Here is a 23,005-nt window from a genome sequence, read left to right on the forward strand (position 1 = left end):
CGTCACCCTGTAGTCCTACAGCAGGCACGAGTGTGGGTGTCACCCTGTAGTCCTACAGCAGGCGCGAGTGTGGGTGTCAGCCTGTAGTCCTACAGCAGGCACGAGTGTGGGTGTCACCCTGTAGTCCTACAGCAGGCCCGAGTGTGTCACCCTGTAGTCCTACAGCAGGCGCAGGTGTGCGTCACCCTGTAGTCCTACAGCAGGCGCGAGTGTGGGTGTCAGCCTGTAGTCCTACAGCAGGCGCGAGTGTGGGTGTCACCCTGTAGTCCTTCAGCAGGCGCAGGTGTGCGTCACCCTGTAGTCCTACAGCAGGCGCGAGTGTGGGTGTCACCCTGTAGTCCTACAGCAGGCGCGAGTGTGGGTGTCAGCCTGTAGTCCTACAGCAGGCGCGAGTGTGGGTGTCACCCTGTAGTCCTTCAGCAGGCGCAGGTGTGCGTCACCCTGTAGTCCTACAGCAGGCGCGAGTGTGGGTGTCACCCTGTAGTCCTACAGCAGGCGCAGGTGTGCGTCACCCTGTAGTCCTACAGCAGGCGCGAGTGTGGGTGTCAGCCTGTAGTCCTACAGCAGGCGCGAGTGTGGGTGTCACCCTGTAGTCCTTCAGCAGGCGCAGGTGTGCGTCACCCTGTAGTCCTACAGCAGGCGCAGGTGTGCGTCACCCTGTAGTCCTACAGCAGGCGCAGGTGTGTCACCCTGTAGTCCTACAGCAGGCGCAGGTGTGTCACCCTGTAGTCCTACAGCAGGCCCGAGTGTGTCACCCTGTAGTCCTACAGCAGGCGCAGGTGTGCGTCACCCTGTAGTCCTACAGCAGGCGCGAGTGTGTGTCACCCTGTAGTCCTACAGCAGGCGCAGGTGTGTGTCACCATGTAGTCCTACAGCAGGCGCAGGTGTGTCATAATCATTAACCCTGAGTTAAAAAACAAACAATACTTTGTGCAGCTTCTTTGCAGTGTGCACAGCCAGTCCTATAGAATATTACAGAAAACCACGAACAGTTCTGCTGAGGCCAAGATTTACACAACTCATACATAACATGTTTGACTTTTTATAATTGCATGGTTTAGAGATCTCCTTTTGTAACAAAAACAAAAAACATCAAATTAAGCGTTGGAGAAATCACTCTTTCACCCCATGACGAGTCTCTCTTTATGACAGAATCCAGTCTCTATAACTCAGGTGGATTTTCTGACGACTGCAAAGAGTGGGTCAGATTCAGCTCTGAACAATCTCTAGCTGATTCCAAATGCAACTTCCACATCGGCTTTTTGGATTTAATCTTGCCATGTTCTTGGAACAGGACTGCAGGGGAATGTCAGCACCCTTCTATCATGTGGGACATTTTTAATCAGGGAAAAATGATTATTTCCACATGAGAATAACCAATAGCCATCTTGGGAAACATGGTTACAGGAAATAATGGAAAATAACACTGAAGGAAATATTCTGAATGATGTTCATCCCCTCAATGTTCGTCTGGAGGTAAGAGCCTGCAGACGCAGGTTTCACAAGGTATCCAACATACACTGAGGGGAAAAAAATCACAGCAACTTAAAATCTTCAAGCCTTATCCAAAACACACGTTAAAAAGTCTACACCTTGTTTTATAAATGCAGCACAATGGAATTAACAATGCTATTACACACGTTTGGTCAAACCACAGCACAGATCAAATGCTCTAGGATTACAGAATGTTTAAAATAGAAGTGTTTCTCGTACAGGAAATGTGATATCACACTTAAACCAAGAGCAGTACCAAAGGGGTGAAAAAAAGGACAAAACCTGGCTTTAAAATCTGATGAATAAGCAACCTTCTTGCCCAGTTCTGTTTACTTTTGCCCTGCAGTGGTATATTGGTCCAGCTCAGGCAAATTGGTACTAATGCCCCTTCCCCAGCTGTGTGACCATGAAGTTCCCCTATGCCAGGGCTCTGGAGAAGGTCCCCTCCCACCCCAGACACACACACACGAGGGTCAGAGGACACAAACCCTGATCAATACATGAGGCAAGACAGGGGGCAGCCAGACTGAGTGCTGGCCCACTCAACTGTGGATCAACAAGGGGTGAGTGACACACAAACACACTCCACTTTCCGGGAGCTACAGTAATCATCGACTGACTCACAGACTGCACCGTAAAACCAGCGTGAAAGCAAAACCCAGGGAATTCTTTGCTTCTGTGGAAAAGCTACATTTCAGCATCTCGTAGTTTGAATGTAAAAAAAAAATCGTTACGTCAAGCCTGGAGAAACGTGACTATAGAAGAGTGAGCCTAGAATTTTCCCCAGCAGGATCAGTGATCCGGAGTGAGGATGTCCAGTTTAAGGCTCGACTCACAAGACAAAGACAGCCTGCGCTTCAGTCACAGAGCCCTTCAACATCTCCGCCGAACGGCCGACACCCCCACCAGCTCCAGCCACACAGAAGGCCAAGAGCCGAGGACTCGCAGGACACGGAGATCTCTACACCGCCTTCGCCAGATTAAGTGGGAAGAAAGGCATAGCCCACTAGTGGCTCTAGGGAAAAGACTGTGGGTGCAGCTCTGCAATGGGACTTCCCAGAAGCCCCCACTGCTGGCGGACTTGTGACCCCTGAAAGCTCTCAAAGTCTCAAAGTTTTCAAATCTTTTTTTTTTAGGTTTGCTTAGGTCAGGGGCACAACTTCCACTTGCTTCAGCCCACCTCACTGCAGGAGTCACTGTGGTCTGATCCATCTGCTTAATTAACAGATAATCAGCAGGATTAACACAATTTAGATTGTAAGTATTGAAGTAGGGGGAGGTATAGTCGCCAGCGTTGCTGTGTCCAAGTGCTGGAGTCCTGGGTTCAATTCCAGAACTGGGGTGCTGTCTGCATGGAGTTTGTATGTTCTCCCTATGGTCACCTGCGTTTCTTCTGGGTGCTCCAGTTCCTTCCCACCCTGCAAAGGCATATGGGCAGGCTAATTGGCTTCTGGGAAAGTTTTCCATGGTGTGAGTGTGTGCCTGTGTGCAATTAATCTAACTTTCACTCCAGTTCTGTGTGCACTGGTAGAGTACCGAGAGATTAAAAGTGAAAACCAGACTGTCTCCAGAAAGCCATTTATTTCTGGTACGGGTCACCACAACCCAGACCCCATCCCAGAAGATGCCAGTCCTTCACCGGGCCAATGTGTGCACTCCTGTGAACACACGCCTGTCAAGAAACCTGACATGCGTGACTCTGGGATTTGGAAAGAAACATGCACACCTAAAACAAAATCGACAGAATACACAGAGAACATGCAGACTCCACACAGAAAACTGATACAGCCCTAGATCGAACCCAGGATGCAGGAGGTGTGAGGTCATTATCGTTATCCAAACAGCTCACGTGGAAAGAGAAAGGGAATGAAACCCAGAGACTCCGGTGGCCCTTGAGGGCTGGAGATCAGCTCCCTGCTGCAAACAGTTCCCTGGATACTGCTGAACCCACTCAGGCCACACTACTACAGAAACATCTTCCCTTTCAAGACCTCAGGGGATGAAGGCTTCAACGGGGAGCCCTCCTGAGGAAACTATGATAACGGGGTAACAGCTGTAATGCCATCTGTTATCTACACACAGTCCTCTCTGACCAAACGTGTATCCTCCCCGTGATCAGGACTGGCGGGAGAGCGGTTGGCTACATCTGTGTGGTGCAGATCTGGACTGTAACTCCAGTGAGGAGCTACACACCAGGTACACAACTGCTAACTGGAGATGTTGCTGGTGTTTTAAAGGGGACCAGAAGCACAGGATGGACACACACAATACTCACTCCAAAGCTGTATTAGAAACAATCAGCACTGTTATTCTGGGACGAGGTGTACACAGACAGGGACTCCTAGACTACATGAGCCAGTGGTATAAAAGCACTTATGGGAGCCACTACACAAGAACCTGATAGAAAACTACTGGAAGTGAGTGGCGAGTGTCTCGAGTCCTGCTCAGTGTCTCTCGGGTCTCCGCGGTCTTTGACTGAGTGCTGGCGCGTGGGCGTTGGTGCCACAGTGGCAGAGTCTGTACCCGGTGTGAGGGGGCGGGCAGCAGGCAGCTGAGGGCTTGACTGTCAGTCCGGCGCCCCCCTTCAGGAGTCGCTGTCCGAGCCATTGCTGCTGTCCCTGCTGATCTCGATCTGCAGCGAGGGCAGGTTGTCCAGCCGGCTCTTCTTCTTGTGGGAGCGCTCCTTCTCCTTGATCATGGCGCCCCAGACCCGCTGCAGCTCCGAGTCCTCCTCCTCGGCCCCCGACGCCGAGCTCTCGTCCTCCAGCCCCGCGCTCGCCGTCCGCCCCTGCTTCCTCCCCGGCGCCCTCTCCTTCTGGCTGGGGCCCAGCCTGCTCCACAGGCTGCCTGCTGGAGGACAGCCATCAGGACACAGAGGGCGACAGGAAACAAGTCACAGGTCAGCCACTTTAATACAGACAGTGTCCCTGGACCCTAATGCCTATTACACATCATCAATGCCAAACAGCAGCTCCAGACAGCACAGAACAATACAGATGACTTGTTTACTGCATGCCACTGGCTGTAACGGCTCTATGGGTCTCCGTTTGTCTTTTGCACGTGCTTGTGAAATATCACTACCCCAGCCCCGACCCCTGCACACTCCTGCAGCCCCTACCGGCAGCGAAAGGCTCCTCTGCCTCACCTGGCTTCTTCTCCTTGCTGCTCTCAGAGAAGTGCCCTTGGGGGTCGAGCTTGGAGGTCCCCAGCCTGCTGTGGACGTCAGTGAGGGGTTCTCTGCGCGGAAGGGGGGCCGGGCTGACCATCACCTTGCTCGGCCGGCCTTCGGGAGAGTAGGGCCGCTTTCCCAGACGCTGTCGGACATCTGCAGAGCAGGAAAAGGATCAGCGCCTGTCACCCCCACAGAGCAGCGCAGGTGAAGACCGACAGCAAATGTTGCACCTCGGCAAATAGAATTATCAATATGGTTCTTTGGACATGACTTCCACTGGAACTACACCCCCCGACAGTGATCATGATCACGTGCTGCTGGATATACAAACACTGTGAGCACCATGAGCTCACAGAACAATGCTGCCTTTGTCTGACCCCTGCGCTCCTGCTCGTTTCCCAGTGACTCGCCTGTTTTGGCTGAGCTGGTCGACGTCTGCTGCTGTGCCTGGTTCTGCCGCTTCTCCTCCAGCAGGAGCCGGATGTCCGTCACCTTCTCCCGCGGGGCTTTGGCCCCGGTTCCGATCCGGTTCTTAATGTTGCTGCCGGAAACGCCGTCGGCCCTCATGGAGTTTCTGTACAGGCAACAACCGGTGAGAAATCAAAGTCTGACAGATGAGTAATGAGACGTCTTTGCACACTGCGCAGTGCTCTGAAACCCGGAGCTCTTCACAGCCAGGAGGTGCAGTCCTGTGGGTGATCACAGAGACAAGCTCCCCCACTGGAGGGCACCTTCCTGGAGTGCGACAGCAGAAACCAAGTGCTGGGATCCCCACCGATTATGATCTGCCTAATTTGCCCCAGCAGTGACAGCAGCAAGGGGGGGTCATCTAACTGCAGTATCGCAAACCCAGATCAAGATCAGAGCTGAAAGTCAAAATCAAACCTTCCTCAGCAGCCTCCCCAGGTCTCGAGGTATACACGTGGGAGATTATACGGCTTGGCCAGGAATATAGGACACTGCCCTCGTGCTTTCTCTTGCTTGTGTCTCTACATGACACAAGGCTGATGTGGAACGAGGTGGGAGAGCTGAATCGGAGAACTGGGCTGATCGCTGTGGCGACTGATGCCACCCGACCGTCCTGGCCGGCTGACTCACCGTATGGTCTTCAGCTTGGACTCCACCTCGTCAGCGTACATGGTCATCTTCATGCTCTTCTTGGGCGAGGGAGTGGAGATCATCTTCAGCTCCAGGTCGTAGTCCATCTCGTCCGAGTCGGAGGCCGAGGACGCCGAGCTGGACCGGCGCCGGCCGGCGGCGGGGCCCCGCGGCCCCCTCTCCCGCTCCTTCTCGTCCCGGTACTCCACCACCCGCTCGTCCTCATCCATGTCCTCCTCCTCGTCCTCCTCCTCGATGGGCTCCTCGGGGAGGTTCACCAGGTCTGGGGACGCACAAGCAGGCTGTGAAGCTCACGCGCTCGGCACGGGCAGACCCGGCAAAGCTCAGACCCCCCCCCACCCGAACGGCCGCGCACGCACCGGAGTGGCGGTGTTTGTACGGCGGGGTCAGCCCCACGCTGTCTCCGATGAGGCTCTTCTTGGTCTTCAGGACGTCCCGCTGGATCCGCCGGGAATGGTAGCGCCGCTTCCTGGAAGCACAAGATACCAGATATGCGTAAGAACCTCAAGAGGGATTTTCCAGGAGGAATGGGCCGGTCCCTTTCCTGCCTGATGACTGCAGTGCTGTTTACCAGCGTGACCACACGTTGTCCCAGTCTACCCTGATCTTACTGCCCCAGGGATAAACCCCCTCTCCATCTGACGTCACCCTGGACTGGTCATCCCGGGACGCGACTGTCCCGGTGTCCTGCACACAGCAGGCGGGGAGAACTATCTTACCAGGAGTTGCTGAGGATTCCCTTCATCCCCCCGTAGTTGGGGTTCCCATATTTCATGTAGTATTGGCTCCGCCGGGCGGCGCCCAGTTCTTTCTTATCATCTGCGTTGAAAAGAAAAGGGAGCAAATCTTGTCAATTCCTCCAGACTGTAAAAGAATACTACCTGGATCCTTCAGCTCTCAGTTTCTTGTGCAAAACACAGCAATGAAGCCCACATTCATAATTTATCTCAGACCTGTGTAGGAGCACATAATAACCTCAAAACAAACGGCATAAAACTTCAAGACCCCAGTGCTACCCCCAGCTGGAACAGTGAACCGGGGCTGCGCAGGATGCTCACCCTGAGTGGCAAACCTCAGGAACAGCTTGTTCCCCTTGAAGGGTTTGGTGGCGGGCCGCAGGTCATTTCGGAGGAGCGACTCTCTCTCGGCCTGGGACAGCTCGTCAGTCTGGAATGACATCCAGTCGGAAGAGGTTCTGCATTCAGATAGCTCTACCATGCCTACGGATTACCTAATGCCCAAGGTAAACGACTTACAGAAATAAACAGGATGCAGTGCAAGGTGCAAGATGTTTCCTATAAAGACCAGCAACGTACAGACTCCTGTGCTTGAGCTGCTAAAGTAATGCTGCAACTCAACTAACAGTGAACAGAAGAGCAACCAGGGGCTGCTTCAGGCAGTATCATGCCTGTAAGAGTGACATTGGAACACACTGAGTGGGAGAGGCAGCACCGTTCAGGGAGTCTCTCTGGACAGCAGAGGGGAAGTGAGCAATACCTCTGTGATTTCAGGAGCGGGCTTCTTCTCCGACTCTTCCTCACTGTCGCTGGGCTTCCCCGCACTGGCAGTGCTGCTCTTCTCATCCTCATCATCCTCAACCTCCCCTTCCTCCGCCTCCTCGTCCGAGTCCCTTCCTCGCCGGTCTGCAAATCAGTCACACAAGGCAACAGTCACTAGCAGCCCAGGGCACACTGCCGCTCACTGATCCACACCGCTGCTCACCGCCAGGGCACACTGCCGCACACTGACCCACACCGCCGCTCATCACCAGGGCACACTGCCGCACACCGATCCACACCGCTGCTCACCACCAGGGCACACTGCCGCACACTGATCCACACCGCCGCTCACCACCAGGGCACAGTGCCGCACACTGATCCACACCGCTGCTCACCGCCGCACACTGACCCACACCGCCGCTCACCACCAGTGCACACTGCCGCACACTGACCCACACCGCTGCTCACCACCAGGGCACACTGATCCACGCCGTTACACACTATCACACGCTGCCAGAGCACAGTATCTCACTGCCACACACCCTGGGCTCTTCCAGGCAAGGCTGGGCCTCTGCATTTTGTGACCAAATTCCCATTTCGCACCACAGAATAAGGATAATAAAGCATTTCAACACCCCCCCTCCCCAACATTAGTGGTACCCCCTCTGAGTTTTCTGGGACCCCTGGTGCAGATAGAATTTGTGCCAAATAATCTCCACAGACCCTTTTTATCCGACATTCACAATCATTTGGACATAAGAGTGACTTAAGAGTTTAGGTACAGAACAACATCGTGACAGCTGAGACGCAAACACACTGAACACAATGACACATGAGGCGAGGTGCCCGCCCGGACACTGCGGCGACTCGGACCCGGGACCGCAGGGCACCCACCCCTCCCGCTCCGTGTGGGGGCGCTCTCCTCCGGGTCGGCCTTGCTGGCGGCGGGGTCCGGCATGCGGCTCATGTTGATGAGGGCTCGGGTTGAGGTGACGTCATCAAGCCACACCACATTACCTGGAGGAGAGGGGATCCCACACCATGAGTTAGCTTCCCTGCACGCCGGCTCTGTTGGATCACTGCTCTGCGCTCTGGGATGTTCTGCTCTACTTAAAACTAGACTGAACACCTACTTCTATTCTCTAGCATCTAAAACCACAATCTATATGATAAATATTTTTAACCTTTTTCTTGTTTTACATTTGAGTGTTTAGTTCCACTGTGCTGTATATCTATGCAGTCTCCTGTATATTAGCTCACATTCTGCCACACAGGACTGACAAGTGAGCAACTGCAAGCTCAGGGTGGGGCTCCCAGTAGGCTCATGGACAGCAAACTGGTGAGCCCCTGGCCAGCCCAAACTCACCGAGCCCCACCGGGCATCCCACCTGCTCCAAATTAACAGAAAGCTGCAATGCCATACTTTACTCGTCTCAGTGCAAGGAGAATGTCTTCCTTTGAATAAAAAAACAAAGACATCTACAGCCCAGAATCTGTTTCTGGTATGGCAAAAAAGCACGTGGGAAATTCTGCACTACTATGCTTGAATGCAGAATTCAGCTGAGTGATCTCACTCGTGGGGGTTCAGGCTGGTACAACAGGGCAGCAGCACACAGCACTTACAGGAGGTGTCGTCTATCCACTCGATGTGGGCGGGGGGATACTCCTTGAAGTAGCCAAACACGTCCTGAGTGCTCATCTCATCAACTCCAGTCACGTGCAGAGCCTCCAAGCGCGCTTTAGGCACAGCTGCAAAGCACAGGGATATTTTTTAGAGACACTTCTCAGGGCCACAGGAGCAGACTAGCAACAAGACTGCTGCAGTTTGTGCCTGCACCCTTGTTCTTCCCCCATTCAAATCAATCTCCTTGATGTAAGAGGTAAGATGTAATTTATGCAAACTGTATTAAAATCACATCTGTGTTTTTCATAGGTAATTCCATCTAGGTCACAGCTACACCATCTTAAATTTTAAAACGTTTCTGCAACCTGCAAGTAACACACCGAGGACACAGAATTCAATTCCTGCAAATGGCATCTAATGTGGTCAATGCAAAGACAAACTGACAGTAACCTTGTTCCATGTCATTGAAACATCTCAGCAGACGGTTGTAATTCTCTGCCTGAAGGCTGAAGACCCTCAACTCACTAGGCTTTTTACTGCTGGCCACTCTCTGCAGTGCCTTCTTGTCTGCGTCTCTCATGAATTGTTAAAATTCTTTCTGCGACGCTTAAGGTTTCACGCAGCACTGGTCCCTTAGCTCAATCCAGGCTACCGCATCCTTAAGGCTCCACATGCAGGAATATCCCAAGGGTGGATTTAAAAAAAACTTTTGGTGGCAGCTCTTTTAGGTTGTGGGCTCCCCGTTTATGCCGTTCCCCTCCTGCGTGTATCAAACTGTCTTCCCATCATTCTTTTGTCTGAGCAGAGACTACAATCTCTGCCTTTGTGAAACGCATCCAGTGCCGGATTTCCCATCAGGCTCTGTAGGCACAGTGCCCAGGGCCTAGGAAGGAGGGAAACACTAGTGACTAACAAAAACCGAGCTGAAACAACGTGCTTGCGATCGACTCCAGATGCTCCAAATCAATAATCATGCGCTCTCTAGCAACTGCTCTAGAAACTAGAAGTATGGAAGTGATGGGCGCTCGGCTTGCTTCATCAATCAGGTGGTTTAGCACTAGAACAGTTTAAAGTGCATCGTGTCAACTGGCGTTCAACCCTCTTTTTGCACATTTCAGAGTGAAAGTGCCCAGGGCCTACGGACACCACAATCCGGCACTGAATGCATCAGTCAGTTCTTTCCTAAGGGTGCTGTCGTTTCAGTTACTAGAACTTCTGCTCCTCGTAGTGGGCTTCTACACAAACTGTACCCTATTGGTTAACCCTGCTTTCTTCATCTACATACTTTCACACTGTTACCCTTTTAAAAGAAAGAAGGAACGGTGGGCTTTATTTACACGAATGGGGAGGACTGTATTTCTAAGGCAGCAGCTAAGCCGGTGAAGCGGTGCAGTGGCTCTGTGGCTCAGGATCTGCGCCTGTGGCTGGAAGGTTGCCGGTTCAAATCTCGCGACCGGCAGAGGAATCCTACTCGGATGGGCCCCTGCGCAAGGTCCTTAACCCTTGCTGCTCCAGGGGCGCTGTATAAATGGCTGACCCTGCGCTCTGACCCCAAGCTTCTCTCCCTGTCTGTGTGTCTTATGGAGAGCAAGCTGGGGTATGTGAAGACAAATTCCTGATACAAGCAATTGTATATGACCAATGAAGTGATCTGATCTGATCTAAACTGTGAGCAGTAACACACTAGCGCGCTGCAGCCAGCACACAGAGCCCAGCTGAAGGACTCACCCTTCCTCATCCTGTCCCGGTCCAGCACCACGTTCCTCTGGGCCAGGTTGACCTCGGCGCGGAAGTGGAACCGCCGGGCCCGCTGTTCCTTCTTCTCTACGGCCTCCTGCGAGAGATTGGAACACCATGTTACGCAATCCCTGCGCCACAGCCGCAGCCAGGAGGGGAGGGGCGGGACACGTCTGGGCTCAAGGACTCTGAACCACGAGCGGACCAAGCGCTCTGGACAGGGAGGGAGCCCATTCAGACTCGGGGCTACAGGACTGATTAATTAATAATAATAATAATTGCTTACACTTATATAGCGCTTTTCTGGACACTCCACTCAAAGAGCTTTACAGGTAATGGGGATCCCCTCCACCTCCACCAGTGTGCAGCCCCACCTGGATGATGCACCAGTCCTCTCCCCACACACCAGCTCTCAATGGGGAGGAGAGCAGAGTGATGAAACCAGTTCAGAGAGGGGGATTATTAGGAGGCCATGATGGGTAAAGCCCAGGGGGAAATTTGGCCAGGACACTGGGGTTAACCAGGATGTTGACTGTTTCATTAATACTTGGAGCTCTGAGACGTAAGACCAGGGACCAGCGATGTCTTCTAACTGCTTCAACCAGTTCAGGGGAGCTGGAGTCTATCCCAGCAAGGCTTAAGGCAGGATACGCCCTGGACAGGACTCCAGTCCATCGCAGGGCAATCACACACACACACTCTATCCGAGGTAACTCATACAAACTCCACATAGACCGCACCCCGGGTCGGGGACGGATCCCAGGGCCCCAGCGCTGCGAGGCAGTAATACTGACCACAGCGCCGCCAGACCAGGGAGCAGGAAACAGACGCAGGGCACGGAAAGAGCAAGGATGCCCGTACCTTTGAGGTGACATCGATTCCCGTGATAAAGGTCCCAGCTTTGTTCTCGTAGCGCCGGCTGGTGTCCTGTTGAGAAACGTCAGCCCTGAGTTCAACACGACAAAACCCAACCCGACCCTCCAAAAGGCAGTTTACAAAACAGGAAAGGCGGGATGGAGCTTTTCGACAGTACGATAAAGGGGAATAAGCAATGTAAAGTTCAATATTTTGAAATAGACCCAACCCACTCCGACGCAACCCCTAGTCATAAAGGTAAGGTACCAGCACCTCATCGCTCTGAGACACCGATTATAAACACATTTGGGAAAAAGATTCCATCCCGTGGCCATTTCTGGAAAGGCTGTGCTTCAGACTCGATCTGCTCCTAAAGCTTCAAGTACTCTGACAAAACTGAAACTACACGATAATCCCTGAGCCCAGTTAAAAGGACCTGATCTCATTAACACTCCTATTTACAAAACATTCGAGACACCAATACCACAATTTTAACTGCTCCTTTCACAGAAAAAAAGCAAAACCAGCAGGACAACATTGTCATTAAGCAGTTGTTACCACCGATTCTTGGAACGTTGTAACCCCCCTGGTCAGCCACGCCAGCCCGGCCTTGCTCTCTACTGGGGACCGAGGTCGTGGCGCGGCCTTACTTACCGGTAACAGCTCCTTCAGTGACCGGCGGACCGGAATGGACTCCAGTTCCAGTTCACCTTCTTCTACCTCCATTGGCTCCGGTTCGCGGGAATCCCGGTCCGAGTCGGATTCAGAATCTGACTCTGAGCGATCGGACCCAGCTTCTGACTTCACCGAGACCTGCAAGCTTCGGACGGCCGCCATCTTCCCTTCGCCTCAGCCCAAACAGAGCGGCCGCACCAACGACAGCGGGAAGGGGGAGAGAGCGGCACCTTCGGCACAGCGCGTCGCCGCAGCGACACTGCCACCCAGCGGCGGCGCCGGGGACTGGCGGCAGCACGGCGGAGCCCTCGACCCATTTACAAACTGCGAACCGGGAAACTGAAGGAGTGTAGTTTAGTGGTACGAACAGAAAGAATACTCTTAATACAAGATTTAACAACAGTGACAGGGCACATATATGAATTCCAATCCTAGAATGAATGATTACGCCTTTAAGTAACTGAGCCAACAGCAATCTGAACAGTGACTCACAAAGCGCCGGCCGTCTGTTCTAACTGTAACTCGCCATCTTCATTTCTGTGATGTGTTGTCTTTATGAAATTCGTGTATTTTAAGCGTTTAATTAAGAAGTAAAAACCGTACGGCGTACACAAAGATTCTGGCTGATCACGAGGAAGCAAAATCACCCGTTTTTCGCGCATAAAAAGTGGTTATTAACTATCGAAACCTGTTTTTATAGGTTTTAAAGTAGTGCAATGTTAAGGAACGCATCATTATATCTAATTTTTTATTTATTTTCTAAAAATTTAAAAAATCGTTTGCCCAGCCTGGATTATATTGCTTTTCTTTCTGTTGTGTGCTTGAACGCCAGAAGGAGTCCAGGCGGCGTAACTTAATTTTCTGCCTATCTCTTTCCGCTGGGCTTTTATAATTTTAACTCTAGTTAGCTTTCTCTTTGTTTCCCAAATTCCCCACATTCAGAATCCGAAGGAAAACCAAACTCCCACAAACGGGCAGACTAGAAGCGGCCTGGCGCAGTGTCCAGTGTCCGGTGTCCAGTGTCCAGTGTCCGGTGTCCAGTGTCCGGCGTCGCGCCAGCACGAGGTGTCAAGTCGAGGGGTGAAGGGGCGCGTGTCTCGGGCCACAGAGCAGTGTGCTCGCGCGACGGCAGCGGTGCTGTGTGGTGGTCCCCCGCGTGACTCGGGCCCTGGTTCGCGAGTGTGCGTGGATGGGGCTCGGACAGGGATGTCGAGGCGAGCAGAGCGTGAACTCCAGCTCCGGCTGGAAGGGAGCCGGCAACATCCCTTCCTGGGGTAAAAGCCTTCCGCAGCCCACGCCACGCGTGAACGCGAGGAAGGTCTCCCCTTTTTGTCCGGACTGTAGGTCAAGGCGGACCGCGACGGTACCGGTCCGCCCTGAGCGTCACAGTCACAGCCGGCGTTTCGTTTCAGAAAAGCCTCTGCGCTCCCGAGCGCGTCCACAAGGTGGCGCCGCTCGCCCACGTGTGTTTTCTCACGTTCCTCGAATTCGGCGTCTCCCTGTAGGTTTTCATTGTGTCCCGTGAGAGTAACCCGCGGGACAGTCGTGCTGTCGCCGTGTGAAGGGGCCTGATTTTGGCGTTTGTGGAGAACCTTTCAGCAACATGATACAGACAGCAGGGCCCTGATCATGTTCCTCATTTTTCATTCTGGAGGCATTTCAGCACCAGGACTGGACAGCCTGCTCCAGGTTTTCACTACCCGGTTTGCGCTTCACTCCAGATGGTGGAGAATCCCTCCCTCTGGACCTCAGGGGAGAGTGGGGATGGAATTGGGAAACAGGCCACCTCCTGCTCAGGCAATTCAGCTGTTCACAGAGGCTCAGTCTGCAATACACAGACAGCAGCCGTATCACCCTGCCACTCCCAACTGGCAAACCCACTGGAGCTCAGCAGGTGTGAGCCTGGCCAGTACCTGGACGGGAGACCTCCTGGGAAAAACTGAGGTTGCTGCTGGAAGAGGTGTTAGTGGGGCCAGCAGGGGGCACTCACCCTGCGGTCCATGTGGGTCCTAATGCCCCAGTATAGTGACGGGGACACTGTACTGTAAACAGGCGCCGTTCTTCGGAGGAGATGTAAAACTGAGGTCCTGACTCTCTGTGGTCATTTAAAATCCCAGGGTGTCTCTCAAAAAAGACTAGAGGTGTAACCCTGGTGTCCTGGCCAAAATTCCCCCTGGCCCTTACCAATCATGGCCTCCTAATAATCCCCATCTCTGAACTGGCTTCATCACTCTGCTCTCCTCCCCACTGAGAGCTGGTGTGTGGGGAGAGGACTGGCGCACTATGGCTGCTATGGGCGGTGGGGAGGAGGCTCAGGTTGTGATCATCATTTAGCGCTGCTGACAGGCAGTGAAAGCGCTGGACTTCTAAAGGGTGCTCCGCCCGATTTTCCACTCCGTCAGAAGAAACCTGTGCCTCCTGTGACCCAGCGCGTCAGTTTACAGCGTGCTGCCGGAGGGGCAGCTGAGTGACCCCCGTCTCCGGCTGGCCTCCCCCTGCCCACAGCCAGCGGCCCCACCCCCCCTTCCCGAGCTCGTGAATTTCCCAGAAACCCGCCTGCCCTCCAGGCTCACCCCTTGTGCACCCGCCAGCTGGGATCGGGTCTCTGGGAGCTGCTGGGTGTGGATCATGGATACTGGTGTCTGATACCCCAGTGGCACAGCACTCCCCCGGGCCTCTGTGTCACCTGTGGTCACATGTGTAACATGATCAGCTCCAGCCTCCCCAGAAGAAGCATATCACACAGCTCCCCGGCCGTGTGTGCGTGGGCAGCACTGGGGGAGATACTGTGTCCCCTGGCCCCAGTGCCCTATAAGGCTCTTCCTGATTTAATGGCAGCTGGAGAGAGTCCAGCACCCCCTTCCGCAAAGTCTGAGTGACACAGGCACATGTCATGGCTGACAAACCCTGACCTCTGAGGACACCCAGCCCTGCTCTGGTGCTGCCGTGATGGTGAGTGCTGATAACGCCCAGCTCCCTCTCCGGATGTCCTTGTAGAACTAGCAGACACCTCGAGATGCTTCGCCTGTGGTCCAGACTCTTTATTTCTGTAGCCCTATTATCTTGGTTACTGGTGAAGGGTCAAGTGATCCAAATGGAAGGCACTTCAAATGTCTGAAAAGGGGATCCAGCTCAGGCCCCATGAGCCTTAAGTCCCCATGTCAGGACAGGGCAGTAGGATCTCTGGGGACTGAGCTGTGGCATCTGTGGCAAACCAGTTACAGCAACTCAATCTCACGTTAACAAGCTGATGGATCGTCATTCGCTTATCCATACGGTAGAAATCACGTCCGTGAGTTTCCTGTAGGCGTCTCAAAACTGCTCTCAGAGGAGCAACGGCGTCGGTTCAGAGTACTTGCAAGAGCAATTGTGTGAAAATGAACTTTTTAACTTTTTAAACTTTTGAACTTTTTTCTTGTGAATTGACCTTAAAGAGAGCGAGTAGCGTTTAAAGGTTTTATGTGTTACTACTGTTTACAGTATCTGAACTGGGAGGGTCTCCTTGGGCCTTGATTTGAGGTCCAATTCAAGACAGATCAGGTGACATTTATTATGTTTCTCATAATGTACATCCTCATGAATGTTAATATAACTGTAAGAAAATTTACTTATGGAAACAAATTGTTAGAAATGTTGTTCAAAGCTGAGCAAAAAAAAAAAGAAAAGGACCCGTTGGGGAATTGAACTATTAAGTTGTAGACAGTCAAACCTGTATTGCACTTTTTTCACAATTTTCAAAAGACATTTTCTTACATATCCTGTGTTTTAAATATGAAGCTATGTTTTGTGTATCTGTAGTGTCATAGGTTAGCATTTGGCAGCTGTTATTTTTATGCACTGCCTGGCTTGCCTGTAATTGTGCTGTGCTTGCCTGCAGGCTCTGTTCTGACCCAGGTACAGCAGTGAGCGCTGCTCAGCTGCAAGCTCCATAACCAGCAACGCAGGAGTCCCGAGTTCAACATCAGCCCCTACAGCTGGGGGCTTTTTTTTGCAAAGGAAAATAAAACAAAACTTTCAAACAGCGCAGAACTGTCCCAGGAGGCAATTTTGAGGCGGGTCAGAGAACAGAAATTCGGGAGGATGGGTTTGACAAGGGCTCTGTTGCCAGGGAAGGAACAGCGACTCCACACCCCGCGATTCACACAAGTCCAGGGGTCCCCTAGTGCCACAGAGATTGTCCAGGGGTCTCCTAGGGCCCTCAAAGACTGTCCAGGGGTCCTCTAGGGCCTCTGAGAGTGTCCAGGGGTCCCCAAGAGACAACCTCTGTGGCCCTCTGGGACCGCCGGACAGTCTCTGCACAACACTTACAGGCTTTGTTTAACTGGAGGGTCCTCTGGGAGAGACGTCAGACAGTATTGACATGTTTCTGTCAGGTCTCTGGGATATCTTCTTAGCTGTGCTCTCCAGCTCCTCTGTTGTGTCCAGGCAAAGATCTTCTCATCTCAGGGCTTAGTTGCCTCCACCGACTCCAAGCTCCCCTGTCTCGTGAGTTGCATTTCCTGGCTATAAATATCTTATTTGACTCAATATTGCTTTGTCCTCAGAGAGCGCCCAGGGCTGCAAGCTCTGTGTTCAGAGGGGTGGCCTGTAATATACCTCGCAATGCTCCTGAGATAGGAGTGCGCCGTGTTTTCTGAGAATTATGACAGAGCCGATGCTTTTGGGGCTGCAGCTGCCTGCATGGTTGTGCTCCCTGCTCTACGGCTCATTAGACACAGCGGGACAGATCGCAGCTGGGCAGGGCGAAGGTTCAGGGTGCAGGCCCATCTGCGAAGGTCATCCCAACATGCACTGTGTTACTGACACTGACCACTGCATTGCCGCAGGCATCTGGTGTAACCTGAACACTCCTTCGGGTCAAGTGCAAGTTCAGTGAGCTCTTTTTTTTCTCTGCCTTCCTCCCCCCCCCCACCGTCTGTCAAACAAACCCCACGGGGGCACTTTAAGAATCCCAGACCGGTGCGATTATATTTGCAGTTTCGCTCCAGTTGGCACACCCAAAGCTATCAGCACTCTTGTCTCCGAGACCCCAAACTCACGCACAGAGCAGCACTGCCAGGCGCTGTTCCGAAGCTCTCAGCTGAAGTCTGCTGCCAGAGGTGTGTCCAGGGCCCGCGTTCGTCGAGCCCTCTATAAGCACCGCAAAATGGAAAATGAAGCCGAGTTCCCAGTCCAGGTGTCCAGTTTCTGAAGGGACTCTAGTACTGCGAGAGCTCTAGGTGCTACTTCCCAGTTTCATTCCCCGGCTGTAGTCGGGGAAAGGTAGAAATGTCCAGGTGTGTGCTGTGCAAGGGGTGACTGTTTTTATGGGGTTTTATGGTCTGAGATGTCCAACAGCATCACTCTGCCTGTGTCCCGTGTAGCAGAGGCCAGTGAGAGCGCTTGCTCAGATCCAACGCCCACTGGCTCATTTCAAGGACCAGGCCGCACTGCCTCCGGGAGGCCAAGCTGGTTGATTTGTGAGGCTGTAACCCAGGTGCTGAAAACCTCTCTCTCTCACCAGGCCCTGCTGCGTGGAGTGCCAGCTGGCTCCCAGCACCCCCTCTCAATTTCGCCGTCCTGGGACAGCGCGGTCCAAGGTGTGGAAAGAACGAGTGCCGCCTCCGGAATGCTCCCTGCTGGGGTATTGGGTAGCGTGGGATGGTATGGAGGGGGTTCTGGGATGGGCGTCTTGGCCTCTCTTGCTGCTTCACTAAGGCTTGCTAACTAATGTAACTTGGCAGCCAGATCACCCTGCCACTCACAACTGGGAGCCCACTGGAGCTCAGCAGGTGTGAGCCTGGTCAGTACCTGGATGGGAGACCTCCTGGGAAAAACAGGCTTCTGCTGGAAGAGGTGTTAGTGGGGCCAGCAGTGGGCGCTCACCCTGTGGTCTGTGTGGGTCCAAATGCCCCAGTATAGTGATGGGGACACTATACTGTAAACAGGCGCCGTCCTTCGAATGAGATATAAGACCGAGGTCCTGACTCTCTGTGGTCATTAAAAATCCCAGGGTGTTTCTCGAAAAGAGTAGGGGTGTAACCCCAGTGTCCTGGCCAAATTTCCCCCTGGCCCTTACCAATCATGGCCTCCTAATAATCCCCATCTCTGAACTGGCTTCATCACTCTGCTCTGCTCCCCACTGAGAGCTGGTGTGTGGGGAGAGTACTGGTGCATCATCCAGGTGGGGCTGCACACTGGTGGTGGTGGAGGGGATCCCCATTACCTGTAAAGCACTTTGAGTGAAGTGTCCAGAAAAGTGTAAGGAATTATTAATTATCATTAACTCAAACCTCTCAAACCTGAGGCTGGAGCCTCTGGAAGGTGTTGATCAAGATGATATGGAGTACGGATGTGGATACTCACACCTGCGGAGCTCCAGTGGGCTGCCCGGTGATACAGTGGCTGGTAATCATCATTACGCTATGGCAGCCCAGCCCCAGCCATCCCTGTCAGGAGCTGTTGACCCCTTGACGTGTTTCAGTTGTTTCGTGGATTTCATACCTCAGGGTTTACTGTGGTCAAAGCTTTGTGTGGGTCCTGGTCCGGTGCCCCCTGCTGGAGACTGCTGGCACTGTCGAAGTGACAAGACAATTTCCTTCTGTGCCTTCTCTCCCAGACAACAGCCTGTGTCCTTCAGACTCTGTGCATACTGAAAACACAGGGGAAGAGGTGATTTCGATCGCTCTGTGGGATTACCGCAGGCAACAACAGGACTTTTTTTCTGGTGCTGAGGGTGCACAATCGACAAGGTGGTGACCACACAACACAAGTCTCCACACACTCCTAAAAATTGCTACTAATGACCCGCAGCAGCAACTCAGGCAGGTGGAGCGGAGGGCGATTTCTGGCCACTGGCAACAACTAGAGTCCAAATTGCTTAATTAAAGGAGAAAAAAAAAACCACCAGTACTGTTTTTTAACATATCACAGCAACGTTCCTTCCAAGAATGTGCCAGAGAATGTTGTAAAACACAGTCCGGCTCCTATTAATACGGCTCTAAGGAGTTGAAAATGGCTACTGAGTTTGAATTCATTTCTTTTTTTTTTCACTTGTCACCTTATCAGCTCCACGAAGTAAGAGGTTGCTGAGAGCAATCCAACCTCTCTCGTTACCGAGCTATATTTATCTCGCTCGGGATTGCACCTCTCTCTGGCACCCCGATGCGTCTAGCGAGAGGGGAAGAGGTTAATTTGATAAACAGTTTCTTAGCAACGCTGGATTTAGAGTTGGTGTGCCATGTGTGTCCAGGGATGTAGTGAGAATGCACTGACCTGTTGGCAGGGGCTCACTAATACAGGTCCCGCTGCTGTTGCTGTTGTGACTTTCTTGTTGCTAAGAAAGACGTTTTTCAAGCAAATTTGGTCAAATCAAGCGTTTGTTTTGATAACTTTCCCTGGTCTTTGCTGCGGATTGCTTTTGTAATATAACCAGCGTCGGCGTATTTATCCTGTCAAATCAACCCCTACAGCCTGCGCCAGTAAGCCGAAAACTTGGAACCTCCCTCCTTTGCCTTGCCCGGCTTTATCAAGATTGTCGAATTATCAAACTCTTAAATTATTAAATTATTAAACTATTAAACTCCCAGCCTCTCTCACTCTCACCTCACCTCTCACCTATGATCTGAACCTCACAGTGTCTTCTTTCTTTCTTGCCAAAAACTCACACATTGAAATCTACCTCTACCTTACATGTCGAAAATCTCACTCCCCATAACTTCTATCCTTTTATTTCATTCTGTTGATGCATGTGTTTGCACATCTGATGTTGTTTTTGCACATTACCTGTTGTTGTTTTTTGCACACTGCCTGTTGTCTCTGTCTTTCTTTTATTATACAATTGTGTTGTTGTTGTTGTTTTGTACTTCGTATCATCTGAGAGCTAGCTAAATAGCATTTCGATATACCATATACCTGTGTATGAGTATAATGACAATAAACTTGAACTTGAACTTGAATTACGGAGGGTTCTGATGAAGGCTCATTTAATGAGACCACAATCAGGAACAGCTGCAAGAGATGTAAGCAATTTCCAATCCTCTGTATCCAAGGCACGCTAACTTGGAAAACGGATTGATCAAAACAGAGTTGTAATTTGGACCTGGACTCTGAGCCAGGAGCTCAGCAGTGAGCGGGCAGCTAGTGTAACACCTCGGGCTGTCCTGCATTGTAGTGCTTCACAAGTGTGTCCCTTAGCGTTACAGTGCTCCTGGACTCAAGCAGGGATCAGCAAACCTCCCCATTATTACTGTGGGTTAATACAGTGCGGTCTCTTGCTGTCTCTCCCAGTCTACTTTGTATTGATATATACAGGCAGGTGATTGAAGAGTCGCCACAGCGACCAGTGAACGTGATGCTGACCAGTGTCCCGTTTCTGCTGGACGAGCTTTAAATTCTCTCCAGACGTGGCTGCTGACCCCAGCGATGCTCTGTAAATCACAGCGGCTGGGAGGTCAACATAATCCTGGCCTGTTTTTCTCTGCAGTCAGATAGACTGCGTTGCTGTAATCTTATAAACAGAGAAGACTACGAGGGGGAGCTGATCCCAGGAGTCGAAGTCCTCGAGGGTCCAGACAGACCCAGCTGCGGAGCCTTCTTCAGAATAAAGAGCAGAACACAAGCCTGTGGACAGAATGCAAACTGTGCGCCAAGGCTTGTGGGAGTATGTAGCAATCTGCAAAGCATTGTTATTGAAGCTGATACAGTGGCTTCTTTCAAGAAACAGCTGGATGAGATCCTTGGATCAATTAGCCACTAAAAACCAAATGGGCTAGATGAGCCCAAAGACCCCCTCTTGTTAGTAATCTTGCTCATATTCCTATGGGATTTGAAATCACAGGAGTGCTGTGTCAGTACATAATGAGGCCTTAAAGTACCATGCAAACCAGCCTGCTCCCAGGAGATAAAGGCACCCTCACTGATGCTCCTCCAAGGCTAAAAGACTCAGAGCAGTGGTCACTGATAAGGAGCCAGACCTCTCCTGGCTCCTCCTTATCTCTCTCCATGGCTGACGAGTCCTCACCTGCCTCTGACAATGTCCAGAGCTTCCTGGAGCTCAGTGAGAGTGCTGGGACATGAGATAAGACCTGAACAAACAGGCAGCTGGTTCGTTCACAGCGCAGACGCAGCCCTTGGACAGAAGATCCCCTGTAGCCCATTCCTGAACCTCTCATCGAGGGGCACCCCAGTGCTGGAATGTTCATCCCATGAACTGTCCTCCCTGGTCTATCAGTCGTACCTCAGGATTGCAGAAGCCTCGTGTGTATCTCTATACTGCTGACATCTGGGTAATGCACAAATTAAAGCACTTTCCAACTTTAAAGTAAAAAACAAAGCTTATTTCCTGCCAGGGAGAGAGCAGGCTCCTGCGATCAAGCCATGAAGGCCCAGTTAAGATCTAACAAGGCAGCTCGGGACATAAACAAGAGCTATATGGTGGGGCAGGTGTCAAGGGGCCACAGGGCTGGACAGAAATAACCCCTGTTAATGTCACATGGGCAAAGGTCAGCGGCAATATTCCCAGCAATAAAAGAGCAGGGCCTGGAACTTGGTCCCCGTGGCAACCCCCCTGAGGCTCGTTAAGGCAGGAAGTGAGGTTGAACGAGAGGCCTGCAGAGGAAAATGTGAATCAGATGCTTTTCGACAGGAGCACGTGGTGGGTGTGAGGTCATCAGTGCAGCGGGGGTTCCTGCCAAGCCGCGCCTGCCCAGAGCCCGTGCAGAGAGACGGCCGACAAGCTAGGACTGCGTTTTAAGTCCTGTGCTTGGGCACCTTCTCTCTGTGAACACGTCACAGGAAGTAGGTGGCCGCGATGACAACAGGAGGCATCTGGACAAGACGTTTTGTCCCCCTCGTTGATAGGAACCACCCCTGTTCTCTCAGCGTGCCGGGACCCAGCATTACAGGCGCCCCACTTCGCTTGAGAGAGGTGAAATCTTTGTTCTTCATGGGTGATCTGGCAGCACAGCCCTGGCAGAACGAGAGGGCACTCAGCCTGTCTTGCCTGATGTCCTGTATGGACTGTGTGTCCCAGGGCCTTGTTTCATTATTACTGAGTCCCCCTGGGTTGACCTATTCTGCTCTTCGTCAGTTTCCTTTGGTCAAGGAGATGAAGTTCCCTTAACAGGTCAGTGTGACGTGTTTCGTTTGAGAGCAGTAATTCTGCAAGTGGCTATGTCTTACCAAAAAAGTACTGTACTGTGCTGGGAAAACAGCGTTAGTGAATTAAGTTTCAGACAGCAGTACAGAAACTCATACAAACACATAATTAACACAATGGAGCGAATCTGACAGGATGAAGTGTGGTTACATGAGGAGGAAATCTATCTGCGTTTTGTCCGGAGTGAAGGCAGTGGCCTCCCAGCAGACGTGTGTGTATTCCTAAAAGTGTGTTAGCACACACTGTTGGAGGCGTTAAGTGGATGGTTTGTTTATTATTAAGATGAAACTGTGCCAGGAGCTCATTTCAACTGACTGGTATTTATTTCAGGATGAAGCTGAACAGGCTCTGTGTTGAACGGGGGCTTTAAGCTGGCTGCACAAGACTGATTTAGGGCGTGCGACTGCAGGCCTTGTAGAACCATGTCTGCACAGGGGTGGTTCCTACAGGTGTTTAATAATAATAATAATTGCTTACACTTATATAGTGCTTTTCTGGACACTCTGCTCAAAGCGCTTTACAGGTAATGGGGATCCCCTCCACCACCACCAGTGTGCAGCCCCACCTGGATGATGTTACGGCAGCCATAGTGCGCCAGTACTCTCCCCACACACCAACTATTAGTGGGGAGGAGAGCAGAGTGATGAAGCCAGTTCAGAGATGGGGATTATTAGGAGGCCATGATTGGTAAG

At 52.0% G+C, this 23,005-nt stretch overlaps 1 protein-coding gene across 2 annotated transcripts; it reads right to left on the bottom strand.

Annotated features, from left to right (window-relative positions):
- Positions 1-1,026: 1,026 nt before the first annotated feature.
- ncbp3 (nuclear cap binding subunit 3) lies at positions 1,027-12,385 on the bottom strand. 2 transcript variants are annotated; one of them, XM_006640921.3, is made up of 13 exons: positions 12,155-12,385; positions 11,507-11,572; positions 10,637-10,742; positions 8,908-9,033; positions 8,179-8,301; positions 7,283-7,428; positions 6,844-6,952; positions 6,505-6,604; positions 6,145-6,254; positions 5,765-6,047; positions 5,077-5,240; positions 4,640-4,819; positions 1,027-4,341 (listed from the first exon to the last, which is right to left on the bottom strand). In XM_006640921.3, the coding sequence occupies exons 1-13, from the start codon at positions 12,335-12,337 to the stop codon at positions 4,079-4,081; spliced, it is 1,959 nt and encodes a 652-aa protein (XP_006640984.2). In that variant the 5' UTR covers positions 12,338-12,385; the 3' UTR covers positions 1,027-4,078. The 2 variants fall into 2 exon arrangements, with proteins under 2 accessions (XP_006640984.2, XP_015223335.2); XM_015367849.2 differs by having other exon boundaries at positions 1,027-4,344; positions 12,155-12,384.
- Between the last annotated feature and the right edge of the window lie 10,620 nt (positions 12,386-23,005).

Source organism: Lepisosteus oculatus, chromosome 26 (assembly GCF_040954835.1).
Source record: "Lepisosteus oculatus isolate fLepOcu1 chromosome 26, fLepOcu1.hap2, whole genome shotgun sequence".
In the NCBI taxonomy this organism is placed as follows: Eukaryota; Metazoa; Chordata; class Actinopteri; order Semionotiformes; family Lepisosteidae; genus Lepisosteus; species Lepisosteus oculatus.

Coding starts and splice junctions, on each gene's coding strand:
- ncbp3 (XM_015367849.2), bottom strand. CDS start 12,337: ATGGCGGCCGTCCGAAGCTTGCAGGTCTCGGTGAAGTCAGAAGCTGGG. Junction 4,820..5,076: donor GACCAGCTCAGCCAAAACAG/GCGAGTCACTGG, acceptor CCTGCTCTGCAG/ATGTCCGACAGCGTCTGGGA. Junction 4,345..4,639: donor CAGCAAGGAGAAGAAGCCAG/GTGAGGCAGAGG, acceptor GCTGTCCTCCAG/CAGGCAGCCTGTGGAGCAGG.